The sequence below is a fragment of the Chiloscyllium plagiosum genome, unplaced genomic scaffold, assembly GCF_037043375.1.
Source record: "Chiloscyllium plagiosum isolate Xiang-an unplaced genomic scaffold, Cpla_swu_hap1 HiC_scaffold_28, whole genome shotgun sequence".
NCBI classification, from domain to species: domain Eukaryota; kingdom Metazoa; phylum Chordata; class Chondrichthyes; order Orectolobiformes; family Hemiscylliidae; genus Chiloscyllium; species Chiloscyllium plagiosum.
This window is the reverse complement of record NW_028270166.1, coordinates 50,940,013-50,954,997: the sequence shown is the minus strand read 5'-3', so window position 1 is coordinate 50,954,997 and position 14,985 is coordinate 50,940,013. Positions and strand designations below refer to the sequence as shown.

The 14,985-nt window shown below is 42.2% G+C and overlaps 1 protein-coding gene across 1 annotated transcript in view; it reads left to right on the top strand.

The window, feature by feature from the left end:
* The window catches only part of LOC122565127 (E3 ubiquitin/ISG15 ligase TRIM25-like), a 40,217-nt gene extending 25,505 nt beyond the window's left edge, over positions 1-14,712 (top strand). The window contains exons 5-6 of the mRNA XM_043720764.2: positions 1,077-1,225; positions 12,695-14,712. Of these exons, the coding sequence (XP_043576699.1) occupies positions 1,077-1,225; positions 12,695-13,239 (694 nt within the window). The 3' untranslated portion in view covers positions 13,240-14,712. The remainder of the gene's footprint in view (positions 1-1,076; positions 1,226-12,694) is intronic.
* Positions 14,713-14,985: the final 273 nt, after the last annotated feature.

Genomic DNA, 14,985 nt, shown 5'->3' with positions numbered 1-14,985 from the left:
CTTCTCTGTGCCTACCCCACTCTGTTCCTGATGTTACAAATCTCAGGACCATCATCAACCAACCACATTCCACCAAAACAGTCCATTGCCGGTACTCCACCATGCTGCAGCCTGAAACACCTTTACCATCGTACTGTCAAATCCTATTTGTCCATCTCCGCTGTGCTCCTTTATAGGAACATAGAAGATAAGAGGAGTGTGCCACTTGGCCCTGTGAGTTTGCTCTGCCAAATGACGAGAACATGGCTAACTTTCTGCCTTTATATCATTTTCCTGAACTATCCCTGTATCCTTTAATATTGACATGGTGGTTCAGTGGTTAGCACTGCTGCCTCACGGTGCCAGGAACCCAGGTCCCTCGGGTGACTGTCTGTGTGTTGTTTGCACATTTTCCTCATGTCTGCTTGGGTTTCCTCCAGGTGCTCCAGTTTCCTCCCACAGTCCAAGGATGTGCAGTTTAGGTGAATTGGTAATGCTAAATTGCCCCATAGTTTCCAGGGATGTGCAGGGTAGGTGGATTAGGCATGGGAAATGTAGGATTACAGGCTAGGGGAAGTGGGGCTGGGTGGGGTGCTCTTTGGAGGGTTGGTGTGAACTCGATGGGCTGAATAGCCTATTTCCACATTGCAGAGATTCTATGATTCCTTGTATTATGTTAAAGGCCTTTGTCCTATTCAACTCAGTTGTACACATTATAAGGAATTCCATCTGCTCACCACTATGGATAAAGAAGTTTCATTTGTTTTATTTGCTATGTACAGATTTCAGATTGGCCTGCTGCCATACTGTAAGAATTCTATAATCTTTGATATCTAGAAATCCATTCCCACTTTCTGACCTGCACATTTTTCAATTTCCTCCTGGGCCTAAACGAAGGAACTCCCTCTCTTCCTTTAAGCAGCTTATCAAAATGTGAATCAAGTTCTGAGGAAGGGTCACTCGACCCTAAAATATTAACTGTGATTTCTCTCCACAGATGCTGCCAAACCTGCTGAGATTTTCCAGCAATTTCTGTTTTTGTTTCTTAGACCGGTGGTCTTTTCTGTCGGCTGTTGTAATGTGCATTTATATTTCAGGATAAAGAATGCATCTGAGCAGTTAACATCCTCTCAACCTGGGCCTTGCCTGGATAAAATAAAACTGGATAGAATAAAGAACCATACGCAGAAAAACTTGGAGCTGGTTTCCCAGGTGAAGAGGGACCGAGATCGGTTAATTTCTCTGTGTAAGTCGGACTACTTGAGGGCAAATGAGTCAAATGCAACGGTTTGTACTCTTTTTTTGTAATAATACCATTTCACAATACTGAAGGAGACCATTTGGATTATCATGTCTGTGCTGGTTCTTTGAAAGAGCTATCCAGAGAGTCGCATTTCTTCACTCTTTCGCCATTTGTTAGCCCTGCAAATATTTATTCAATTATTTGAGTATATATTCAATTCTTTGGAAGAAATTGCCTTGAAAAATTTTGTTTATTTCTTACTTGAAACTTGTTTCAACATCAAATATTATCAGGGAGAAAGTAGGAGAATGGGTAGAGAAACTTATCAGCCATGATTGAATGGTGGATCAGATCCGATGGGCTGAATGGGCTAATTTCTGCTCCTATGTTTTATGGTCTTATTTTTTAAAGATCACGGCATGGAAGTGGGAACCGGAATGGCAGATCAGCATGTGAAGAGAAGGTAGAGGTGAATAGGATGAACAAGCAGGGCCAATTATTTTTTATTCATTCACAGAATGAGGGTGTCCCCAGCTAGGCCAACACTTGTTGCCTACTTCCAATTGGGAATATAAGGTCAACCACACTGCTGTGATTCTGGAGACACATGTAGGCCAGAGCAGGTAAGGGTGGCAGTTTCCTTCCCTAAAGAACATTAGTGAACCAGATGGGTTTTTCTAACAATTGACAACGCATTCACCATTAGACTCTTAACTCCAGATTTTTATTATTTTCAAATTCGACCTTCTACCATGGTGGGATTTGAACCCGGGTCCCTGAAATCTGGACTTCTGGATTAATAGGCCAGTAACAATAACACTAGGCTGTTGCCTCCCCTAATGAAGAGGGGGAGGGTTATAAAGAAGATGTCTTGAGTAAGACAGGAGAGAGAAATAATAAAAAGATGCTGAAGAACAGGACAGAGTGTACAGCCAAGATTAAGAGTTCTTTATACAAATGCATGGAGCTTAAGTAACAAATTAGGCACAGATTCAAACCGGAAACTATGGAGCCATTCTGGAGACCTGGCTGCAGGATGGTCAGGACTGGGAAGTAAACTTACCAGATTATAAGGTTTACAAAAGGGATAGAGAAAACAGAGGAGGGGGTGCAGTGGCATTACAAATTAGAAACCGATTCACTTGTCGAGTGAGAGAGGGTGTGATGAGGGGAATCAACCAGTAGAGATCTTATGGGTTGAACTGACGCACCATAAAAGAAATAAAACTACAAATAGGTGTCATGTATAAGCCATCTGATAGTAGCTCAAAAGTGCCATATTGTATAAATATTGAAATTAGACAACTCTGTAGCAAAGGCAGTGCAATATTAATGGGGGATTTTAATCTAAACATAGATGCGGGGAGTGTACTTGCCAGAAAGTTTGTGAATTTCTCGAGTGTATCCAGAATAGTTTCCCACAGCAATGTCTTGGATGTGACAAGGGAACCAGCAATATTGGATCTAGTAATGAGCATTGAGCCTGATTTAATTAGTGACTTAGTTGTGTGAGCATTTGTCAAAGAGCGATCATTATGTGATCAACTTTCATGTAGCATTTGTAAGAGAGAAGCAAAGATCGGTTACTAGAATTTTGGATTTAAGTAAGGCAGACTTTTCATGGGATGAGGCAGAGACTGTCCACTGTAAACTGGGAAGCTCTGCTAATGAGGAGGTTGTTGAAAGAAATATTTAATGCTATTCAGAATCAGTTTGTACCCATGAGAAGAAAAAATTACATCTCACAGAAAAGAACACCCATGGACATCTAAGGAGGTAAGGGACAGCATAACATGACAAGAAAGGGCTTGTAAAATTGCAAAGAACAGTAGAGATCCCACAGAATGGGACAAATATAAAGTCTAACATTAGTCACAAAGTGGCTGATAGTAGCGGCTAAAAAGGACTATGAAAGAGAATTTGCAAGGAACACAAAAGACAGTAAGAAAAGATTTTACAGTTATATAAAGGGAAAGTGGCTCATTAGCCCACAGAAGGCTGAGACTGGGGGCATGTTTGTCAATGATCATGGAGAACTGGCAGGCATGGTGAGCAATTACTTTGTTTCAGTATTCACAATAGAAAAGGAGGATAGCTTGCCGGAAATCACAAAGATATTAACAGAGGGGCAGGGATGGTATAAACAAAATTAGCTAGAGGAAATCATCTATATTGGCAAAATTAATGGAACTGAAGAATTACAAATGCCTAGGACCTGATGGTTTCCATCCTTGGGGTGTTAAGAGAGGTAAGAGAGCACATTGCCAATGCCCTAACCATAATTTTAGAATTAGAATTAGATTTTATTGTGACACGTACCCAAGTGCAGGGATACCAGGGAGGTTTACAATATCACCATCCATGGCGCCATCTTAGGTGCAAGGTATCTTGGTACAACATTTTAGGTAAAAATTAGAAAAGTAAAGAAATAAGCTAAAGGTTCAACATTACAGTTCTTCTCAGTATAAAGTAGTAAATAGAAATAAAATTAGAAGTTCCAAATTACAGCCTTTCCCTGGATTCAAGTATCTCTGGGTTGGAAAGTTAATCATGTCATTCCACTCTTTCAGAAGGGAAACAAGGGAATCACAGAGCAGTAAGCCTAACATCTGTGTTGAGGAAGTTATTGGAGTGTACAATAAAGTATACGGTAACTGATCACCTTGAAACCTGACAGTTAATCACGAAGAATCAGTGTGGATTCATGAGGGTAGGTCATGCCTGACCAACCTGAATTTTTGAAGAGGGGACAAAGGTAGAGGTAAGTCAATGGATGTTGTTTTCTATGCTCATTCGGGACACTTTTAATAAAGTCCCAGACAAGGTGGAAATCTATGGAATTGAGGGCAAATTACTAACATGGGTGGGAAATTGGTTGAGTGGCAGGAAACCGAGAGTTGAAATAATGGATAAGTACTCAAAGTGGTGTCGCTCAGGGATTTATGTTGGGGCCTCGGATATTCACAATATTTATTAACGATTGGATAATGACATAAAATGTCAAATATACAAATTTACTGACAACATAAAATTGGGTAGCATTGTAGATAGTGTTAAGACAGCATAAAGTTATGACAGGATATTGATAGATTAGGTGATAGTATAGCAGATGGATTTTAACATAAGCAACTAGATTGTGAGAAGAGTTGTAGCTCGGGTGCTCGTTGTTGTGGTTCTGTTCGCCTCGCTGGGAATTTGTGTTGCAGACGTTTCGTCCCCTGTCTAGGTGACATCCTCAGTGCTTGGGAGCCTCCTGTGAAGCGCTTCTGTGATGTTTCCTCCGGCATTTATAGTGATTTGAATCTGCCGCTTCCGGTTGTCAGTTCCAGCTGTCCGCTGCAGTGGCCGGTATATTGGGTCCAGGTCGATGTGCTTATTGATTCACAAATTCAATCAGTAAGCACATCGACCTGGACCCAATATACCGGCCACTGCAGCGGACAGCTGGAACTGACAACCGGAAGCGGCAGATTCAAATCACTATGAATGCTGGAGGAAACATCACAGAAGCGCTTCACAGGAGGCTCCCAAGCACTGAGGGTGTCACCTAGACAGGGGACGAAACATCTGCAACACAAATTCCCAGCTCAGCGAACAGAACCACAACAATAAGCAACGAGAGGTTATCTATTAAGAATCAACAAGGGATAGATCAGGGTATATTTTTAGAAGCCTCAAAGATAAATACAGCAGATGTCCAATGGGATTTGGGGGTTCAGGTGCAGAGCTCTTTTACATGCCACAAGGAGGTGCCGAACATAGTCAAGAAGGCTAATGGAATGCTGGTCTTCATATTTAAAGGGATGAATATAGAGGTGGAGAAATTATGCTGCAGTGGTGCGGCCACACTTTGGAATATTGTGTACAGTTCTGGTCGCCCCATTACAGGAAGGATGTGGAAGCATTGGAAAAGTGCAGAGGAGATTGACCAGGATGTTGCCTGGCCTGGAGGGAAGGTCTTATGAGGAAAGGCTGAGAGACTTGGGTCTGTTTTCATTGGAGAGAAGAAGGCTAAGAGGAGATTTAATAGAGACATACAAGATGATCAGAAGATTAGATAGGATGGACAGTGAGAATCTTTTTCCTAGGATGATGATGTCAGCTTGTACGAGGGGGCATAGCTGCAAATTGAGAGGTGATAGATTTACGACAAATGTCAGAGGCAGGTTCTTTACTCGGTGAATGGTAAGGGCATGGAATTCCCTGCCTCCAATGAAGTTAACTCAGCTACATGAGGGGCATTTAAACATGGATGATGATGGGATAGTGTAGGGAGATGGGCTTAGATTAGTTCACAGGTTGGTGCAACATTGAGGGCCGAAGGGCCTGTTCTGCCCGGTATTCTATGTTGGTGTAAAGATTTGTGGCTTAGATGGCTGTTGCAGTTATTGTGTTTGCCAACTGGGAATCTGATTTGCAGACATTTCATCCTTTTGCTTGGTAACATCCTCAATGCTGCGGGGCCTCTTGTGATGCACTGCTGTACTGTATTGGTCGGAATTTATTTGATTTTGTTCACACTGCTTCCAATTGCCAGTTCTGCTTGTTCATTACAGTGGTCAGAATATTGGGTCAAGGAGAAAGTGAGGACTGCAGATGCTGGAGATCAACAGCTGCTGGAGAGTATATTGGGTCTCGGTCAATGTGATGGATGACTGTCAAGCTTCTAGGAATTCTCTGGTTGTACTCTGTTTGACTTGTCTCATTATTGTTGTAGTGTACCAGTCGAATTTGTGGTCCTTATTGTCTATGGGCATAGCTAGTAGGGATATCTGGTTGTGGTATTTAGTGGCTAGTTGATGTTCATGAATGCAGATTGTTAGTTGTCTGCCTGTTTATCCTATATAGTGTTGTATGCAGTCTCTGCATGGAGTCTTGTACACCACGTTTGTCTTGCGCATGATAGGTATTGGGGCTTTTGTTCTGGTGAGTTGTCTGAGCGTGGCTATCGGTTTATGTGCTGTCATAAATCCGAGTGGTCGGAGGAGTCTGGCTATCAGTACCACGATGTTTTTTTTAATTTCAGATAGGGCGAATAGTGTGTTAGGTCGTGACATGTCCTTGTTGCGTTGTCTGTCTGCCAGGCATCTATGGATGAAGTTGCGGGGATATATCCATTTTTGTAGAGGTGTTCTTCTTCTCTTTGCAGATCAGGAGTGCTGCAGTGTGCTGTACCCTTTTCAACAGGGTCCTAATGCAGCTTCTCTCATGTGTGTTTGAGTGGCTGCTGTTATAGTTCAGGATCTGCTCCATGTGTATGGCTTTTCTATACACTTTCGTAGTGTATTCCCCGTTCTGTGTTCTTTTTGCCACCACATTCAGGAATGGGAGTTGGTGTTTACTTTCCTCCTCTGTTATAAGTTTGGTGAGCAAGGTGTTGAGAATTCAGTGTATGCTCTCGATCTCTTTTTTTAATTATTACAGAAGTGTCATCCACGTATCTGATCCAAAGTTTGGGTCAGATTTGTGGGAGGGCTGTTTGTTCTTGTCTTTGCATCACTGCTTCTGCTATGAGTATGGATATGGCTGAGCCCATAGGTGTCCTATTGATGTGTTCATATACCTTGCTGTTGAATATTAAGTGCATCATCAAGTACAGGTCCAGTAGTTTGAGTATGCAGTCCTTTGTACCTGGTTACCTTTGTACTTAACATGATGCCATGTGAGGCAACACTGTACACTTTGAACTGTACTCCTGTACCTCTGTACTTATATACACGAGATAATAGAATCTAAATCTAAAAAAAAAGTTAAGACTGTATAGTCAAGGTAATTATGGGAGTCGATGAGTTTATAGTTGATATTGGTGGCCAGCCTATTGCCAAAAATAGAAACAGAGATGTCAAGGAAGTGAAGGGAGAAGTCAGAGATTGGCCAGGTGAAGGTGAGGAAAGTGGAAATGAAATTGATACATTTTTCCAATTCCAAATGAGAGAGAGAAGTAACACCAATTATGTCATTGATGTACTGGAGGAAGAGTTGTGCGTGGGGGCTCGAGTAGGATTGGAACAAGGAATGTTCCAAATATTCTATAAAGAGGCAGGCATAACTGGGCTTAATTTAAGTGGCTACCCACTACCTGCAAGAATGGATCTGGAGGTAGAGTGGAACCAGCAATCTGGCATGCTCAGACCACCCACCTCCACAGAATGGCCAATTGGAACCGAAGCAATGTGTCCCATTACTCAACTGGAAATAAAAACTGTTCAACCAGCTGCCCGAAAATACCTTCAAAACCAGAATGTTAAAACTTGGCAAAGGGGTATTTCACCATTTTCAGGAGCTGGTAGGAATGATGGCAAATTCGAAAGTGCTTCTTTACATCAAAGAATGAACTTTGAGCTTTCTTCCGCAACCAACAGCCATTGATGCTGGATCAAATGTCGCTTAATGATTGATAGTTTTTTGTTATCCAAATGCATTAAGGGATATGGAGAAAAGACAAGGTGCACTTCAATATTGTTTTATGAAATAGACACAAAGACAATAGACAGTAGGTGCAGGAGTAGGCCATTCTGCCCTTCGAGCCTGCACCACTATTCAATATGATCATGGCTGATCATCCTTAATCAGTATCCTGTTCCTGCCTTATCTCCATATCCCTTGATTCCACTATCCTTGAGAGCTCTGTCCAACTCTTTCTTAAATGAATCCAGAGACTGGGCCTCCAATGCCCTCTGGGGCAGAGCATTCCACACAGCCACCACTCTCTGGGTGAAGAAGTTTCTCCTCATCTCTGTCCTAAATGGTCTACCCCGTATTTTTAAGCTGTGTCCTCTGGTTCGGCACTCACCTATCAGCAGAAACATGTTTCCTGCCTTCAGAGTGTCCAATCCTTTAATAATCTTATATATCTCAATCAGATCCCCTCTCAGTCTTCTAAACTCAAGGGTATACAAGCCCAGTAACTTCAGTCTTTCAGCGTAAGGTAGTCCCGCCATTCCAGGAATTGACCTCGTGAACCTACGCTGCACTCCCTCAATAGCCAGAATGTCTTTCCTCAAATTTGGAGACCAGAACTGCACACAGTACTCCAGGTGTGGTCTCACCAGGGCCCTGTACAGCTGTAGAAGAACCTCTTTGCTTCTATACTCAATCCCTCTTGTTATGAAGGCCAGCATGCTATTAGCCTTCTTCACGACCTGCTGTACCTGAATGCTTACCCTCATTGACTGGTGTACAAGAACATCCAGATCTCTTTGAACTGCCCCCTTTACCTAAATTGATTCCATTGAGGTAGTAATCTGCCTTCCTGTTCTTGCCACCAAAGTGGATAACCATCCATTTATCCACATTAAACTGCATCTGCCATGCATCTGACCACTCACCTAATCTGTCCAGGTCACCCTGTAATCTCCTAACATCCTCCTCACATTTCACCCTGCCACCCAGCTTAGTATCATCAGCAAGTTTGCTAATGTTATTACTAAAACCATCTTCTATATCATTAACATATATTGTAAAAAGCTGCGGTCCCAGCACTGATCCCTACGGTACCCCACTGGTCACTGCCTATCATTCTGAAATGGAGCCATTTATCACTACTCTTTGTTTCCTATCAGCCAACCAACTTTCAATTCAAGTTAGTACTTTGCCCCCAATACCATGTGCCCTAATTTTGCTCACTAATCTCCTATGTGGGACTTTATCAAAAGCTTTCTGAAAGTCCAGGTACACTACATCTACTGGATCTCCCTCATCCATCTTCAGAGTTACATCCTCAAAGAAATTCCAGAAGATTAGTCAAGCATGATTTCCCCTTCATAAATCCACGCTGACTCTGACCAATCCTGTTACGACTATCCAGGTGTGTCGTAATTTCATCCTTTATAATAGACTCCAGCATCTTTCCCACCACTGAGGTCAGACTAACTGGTCTAACTGGTCTATAATTTCCTGCTTTCTCTTTCCCACCTTTCTTAAAAAGTTGTACAACATTAGCCACCCTCCAATCCGCAGGAACTGATCCCGAATCTATTGAACTCTGGAAAATAATCACCAACGTATCCACGATTTCTCGAGCCACCTCCTTCAGTACCCTGGGATGTAGACCATCAGGCACTGGGAACTTAACAACCTTCAGACCTAACAGTCTCTCCAACACCAATTCCTGGCAAATATAAATATAAATTCCCTTAAGTTCAGGTCCTTCAGCCACTGTTACCTCAGGGAGATTGCTTGTGTCTTCCCCAGTGAACACAGATCTGAAGTACCAATTCAATTCTTCTGCCATTTCTTTGTTCCCCGTAATATATTCCCCTGCTTCTGTCTTCAAGGGCCCAATTTTAGTCTTAACCATTTTTTTGCCTTTCACATACCTAAAAAAGCTTTTACTATCCTCCTTTAATTGGCGTCCTTCTTTTCCTATGATGTTGAAACAGCTCAAAATTATTTAAAAATATATTAAATGTATATTAAAAATAAAATATATCCACATATATTTTTGTTAAAAGTGATGAACTAATACAGACGAAACATTAACAAAGTATACAAAAACAATCTACTGGCTGGTAGGAGCTGGAGAATGTAACTCAATGGACAGCTCTTTCAAAGAACAAGCATGGGGAAAATTGGCCAACTGGCCTTCTTCCATCCATGAAGATTCTAGGATTCTAATACACAACAAATAGAAAATTATCTCATTCTGCTCGCAGTCTTTGGAGACTATATAGATGAGAGACATGAGGCTATCCCTAGTGTTGGGTTTAGGTTGTATTGAAAGGTGAGAGATTTTCCTCTGTTGCCCCTGGGTAGAAGGCAACAAGTGCAAAAGTTGAATACAGAATATTATTTGTATTAAAAGGATAAAAGTAGACAAGATATCATCCAGTATTATAAATGTAACATGGCAACACAGCCTCCAAACCCTCTGTAGCAATGGTGCCTTGAGCTAAAGTGAAAACTTCATACAAGACTGAGATACGTGTTTTGGGAAATGGTTCTTTGTCAAAATTTTTGAAGTTATCAGGATAAACAAGTTTCTGTGATTATTCATTTCCCTCCAAAAACTATATTGGATAGAGTTTTAACAATAGAGAATCAAAATATGAGTGGTCTGATTAGAACTTAACAGAAGTGGTAGGTAAAATAATTAATTCCCAATGAAAGGAGAAAATGGATAGATAGAGTCATAGTCATAGAGATGTACAGCATGGAAACAGACCCTTCGGTGCAACAGCGAAGTCACCAGATTCCCATTCTCTCTTGGATAGGTGGTGGTTTAATCTGAGGGTCACCATGTCTCAGGTAACAGGAGAAGTTAAGAAGCAGAATCTCTCATGGTAACAGAGGATGAAGAGAAGAAAAAAGAGAAAGGAAAAAGATGGAAAAGGAGAGAGACAGAGAGAGAAGAATGTGGCTTGCTCAGGACCGCTATCACTACCTACCATGCAAAGCACCAGCACCTTTTAATGTTTTTAATGTGGCAATATCTGCCATGGTCAGATTTAAACACATGTCATACAGTCATAGAGATATATAGCACAGACCAACTCATCCAAGGCAACCAGATATCCTAAATTAATCTTGTCCTATTTGCCAGCATTTAGCCCATATCCCTCCAAACCCTTCCTATTCATATACATATCAAGATGCCTTTTAAATGTTGTAATTTTACCAACCCGCTCCACTTCCTCTGGCAATTCAATCCATACACACACCACCCTCTGTGTGAAAACATTGCTCCTTCTCACCCTAAACCTATGCCCTCTAGTTCTGGGCTCCCCCACCCCAGGGAAAAGACTTTCTCTATATACCCTATTCGTGCCCCTCATGATTTTATAAGGTCACCCTCTATAAGGTCACCCCTCAGCCTCCGACGCTACAGGGAAAACAGCCACAGCCTACTTGACCTCTCCCTATAGTTCAAGCCCTTCAACCGTGGCAATTTCCTTGTAAACCTTTTCTGAACCCTTTCAAAACATCCTTCCATAGGAAAGAGACCAGAATTGCACACAGTATTCGAAAGTGGTCTAAGCAATGTCCCAGGAGATAGTGCAGATGCTGAAGAGTCATAGTCGAAAAGTGTGGCCCTGGAAAAGTACAGCAGGTCAGGCAGCATCCGAGGAGTAGGTGAGTTGCGCTTTGAACTTAAGCCCTTCATTAGGATTGACATTTTTGATGAAGGGCTAATGCCCGAAATGTCAACTCTCCTGCTCTTCAGATGCTTCCTCACCGGTGGCATGGTGGCTCAGTGGTTAGCACTGCTGCCTCACAGCGCCAGGGACCCGGGTTCAATTCCTGCCTCAGGCGACTGACTGTGTGGAGTTTGCACATTCTCCCCGTGTCTGTGTGGGTTTCCTCCGGGTGCTCCGGTTTCCTCCCACAGTCCAAAGATGTGCTAAATTGTCCATAGTGTTAGGTGTAGGGGAATGGGTCTGGTTGGGTTGTTCTGTGGAGGGTCAGTGTGAACTTGTTGGACCGAAGGGTTTGTTTTCACACTGTAGGGAATCTAATCTAATGAAACCTGCTGTGCTTTTCCAGCGCCACACTTTTTGACTCTAACCAATGTCCAGTACACCCACAACATGTACGCCTAACGTTAGTCTGGATTACTAATAACGTGCGATATTACCATTACACCCACACTTTGATAAGGTCATTTTAAAATGGGTATTAAAACACAAAGCAGCAGAGCTCATTTCTTGCGGGATATAACAGAAAATTAAAGAATTTACGAATCAGCTATATTGAACAGTAGTTGAACCTATTAGAGTATTGTGTGTGATTCCTGCCACTCTGGAACTGCCTCCCTTACAGCACTATTCATGTCCCTACACCATGTAAACTGCAGTGGTTCCAAAAGGTGGCACAGCACCACCTTCTCAACTCTGATTTAGGGTGGTCAATAGGTGCTGCTTCAACCAAAATGTTCACATCCTGTCAGTGAATTAAAAAAGAGAAACATAGATACTGGAGAGAGTGTAAAAAAAATTAGAGGGATTATACCAGAAATGCAAGGTAATATCTGCCAGGTGAGAATTGGCCGTTTTTATTCCCTTGAAAACTAAGAAAAGAGATGACCACACCGAGGTCTTTTAAAATTGTGAAAGATTTTAATAGCATGGATGTAGGAAGAATGTCCATCAATATAAGGGAGTCTTCAACAAATCCTGTAAAGAATTTGGAAAAATGCTCTTTCAATAACGAGCACTGACAAAACAGACTTGTAACCACAAAGATAATTGTACAGATGCCTTGAAGGAGTGGCTTGATGAGCCTATGATAATGATAGATTGAAATGAGGAAGGTTGAGTATTAGCTTGGGCTGGTTGGGCTGAATGACGTATTTCTGTGCCATATATCTAACCTAATCCTTATTTCATTTCAGATTTCAAATTCATTCAGATTAAGAAGTACAATGGAGATTAGATAAATAAATTAATGCAGAACTGGTTGGCTCCAGCTTGGCTTAGATATATTCACATAACCTCACCTAAGTAGGATTAGTGAAATATTTCTTTATGTTCACAGATGGACAGAGACTGACCCCGGATCTCAATACAGCCCATGCCCAGTTCATCCTATCTGATGGAAACAGGATTCTGACTCTCTCACCCAAGAGGCAGTCCCTACCCAAGAATGCCGAGAGGTTTGACTGCTGCCAGCAGTTGCTGTGTGCTGAGGGAGTGAAAGCTGGCCGTTCCTACTGGGAGGTGGAGGTGCTAGGAGACAGTGGTGTGTGGAAAATTGGCCTCTGTTACAGGAGCATCAGCCGCAAAGGCAAAGGAACAGAGTGTTTACTGGGGAGGAACCGCAATTCCTGGTGTCTCTACTCGTTGGTGGGCTCTGTTTTAGCCCTTCACGATGACAATGATACAAAGCTGACTGTGGGAAACATTTCCAGGGTGGGAGTGTATGTGGATTTTGAGGCTGGGACCATCTTGTTTTACAGTGTCTGTGACAGGAAACTCACCCTGGTACACACCTTCCAAGAGCAAACCTTCACCGAGGCTCTCTACCCTGCCCTGCAGATTGGTGACTTCACCACATCGCTCTCTCTATGTACGCTCAAATAATTTCCAAGCTGAAATTGGTACCACACATTCAGGAGGCCATCCAGATTGAGCCGGCTCTCTGAAAGTGCCATCCCATTAAACCCACCTGTTTCTTTTAACCAATAGCCCGGCTATTTTATCCATCACGTATTTATCAAAGTTTTTATTGGACCTGGGAATTTCTATCTTAAACCCCTCCTTTACTTTCCTCGTATAATGTACTTCCCAATTAAACAGCTTCAATGAGAGCTGTGGGTACATTATTCCTTTCAACTTAGTGTCCTTCAAGCTGAGTATCTCTTATGACAGTTCTGAGGAAGAGTCACTGGATCCACAATGTTAACTCTGATTTCTCTCCACAGATGCTGCCAGACCTGCTGAGCTTTTCCAGCAATTTGTTTTTGTCCTTAATGACAGGGCAAGTTGAGTTTGCAAGGGTGGCCGTTTGCAGGACTAACAGAGGATGGGCCCAGGCTGTGATTGAGGATGACATGATGATAAAGGATGTGGCTTTTGAAAAGAGCCTTACAAGGTCATTGCGACGCTCTGCTGCCCTGTGCTCTAGTTCTTGGGTTTATGGGGTTCCCAGATATCTTGGTGCACCCTCTGGGGGTATTAGGATTGCATTCCGCAACGTCTTTCCCATCCTAGTTCTTTCTTCAGTCAGTGAAATATCCATGGATAGACTGGAGAGTCTAGGGTCACTTTTTGCTGCTTCAGCCGGTTCCCACTTTTTCAACACGTCTGGAATTGATCGTCACTCAGATATTGTGGTTCTTGGCTTCCAGAAAGTCACAGCTCCACTTTCAAGAACTACAGAAACAATTCAGCATCCTTCTATGAGCAGCACTGTCTCACCTACCAATTAGAAACCGCTGAGGAAAAAGTGGTAGGTTTCTGGAGTCATGGTGAGCCTGGACAGAGGACATGCTAACCTACCAATCAAAGGGAAGCCCAGTCCTGTCAGCGCCCACATTCCAAATCCATATTCCTACAGTTCCCTCGGAGTTTTGATTTCCTATCTCTGGTTGACCACCCTACCCCATTTAATATTTTGACCATTTTGCTTTGATTATGACAAGTGCCACTCAGCTTTCTGTTCTGTATTCCTGTTGTGGTTTACCTTAGTTCCAAAATTGGTTACTGTTTGCTGCTGATCTTGTGCTGGAGTCTGCAAAATCCAAAAATCGTGTTGATACTTTCTGCAATCTCTTGGTGCCTGTGGAACAGTTTGTTTAGCAATTCCTTGGATTCCGGTGTTGGTGCCTGTTACCTGTTTATTCTGTGGTAGAATGACCTGAATGCCAACGTTAATCTGGGGTATTGTTGCTAATGGACAAAGAAGCTGCTAAAATGTTAAACATTTTGCAATGTTGAAACATAAAGCATCTGTTGTATTTAGAAGCTTGTTTGTCAACATATTTTGAAAGACTTGCATTCATGTCAGCCCTCAGGACATCTCAATATACTTAGCAATCAATAAAGTACTTTTGAATTGTAGTCACTGTTATAATGTTGGCAATGTGGTTGTCAGTTTTCACACAACAAGATGTGATAAAGCAATAACATATCAAACTCATAAACTGACAATAGGGTGTAGCATTTAGACAAAATGATTAGGAAAATGTAATCTTTGATTTTTGATTCAATCATCTTGATTATTGTGGTTCTGTTCGCTGAGCTGGAAATTTTTGTTACAAACGTTTCGTCCCCTGGCTACTAAGGATAGCTGGTCTTATCGTTTCGTGGCTAGTTGATGTTCATGGA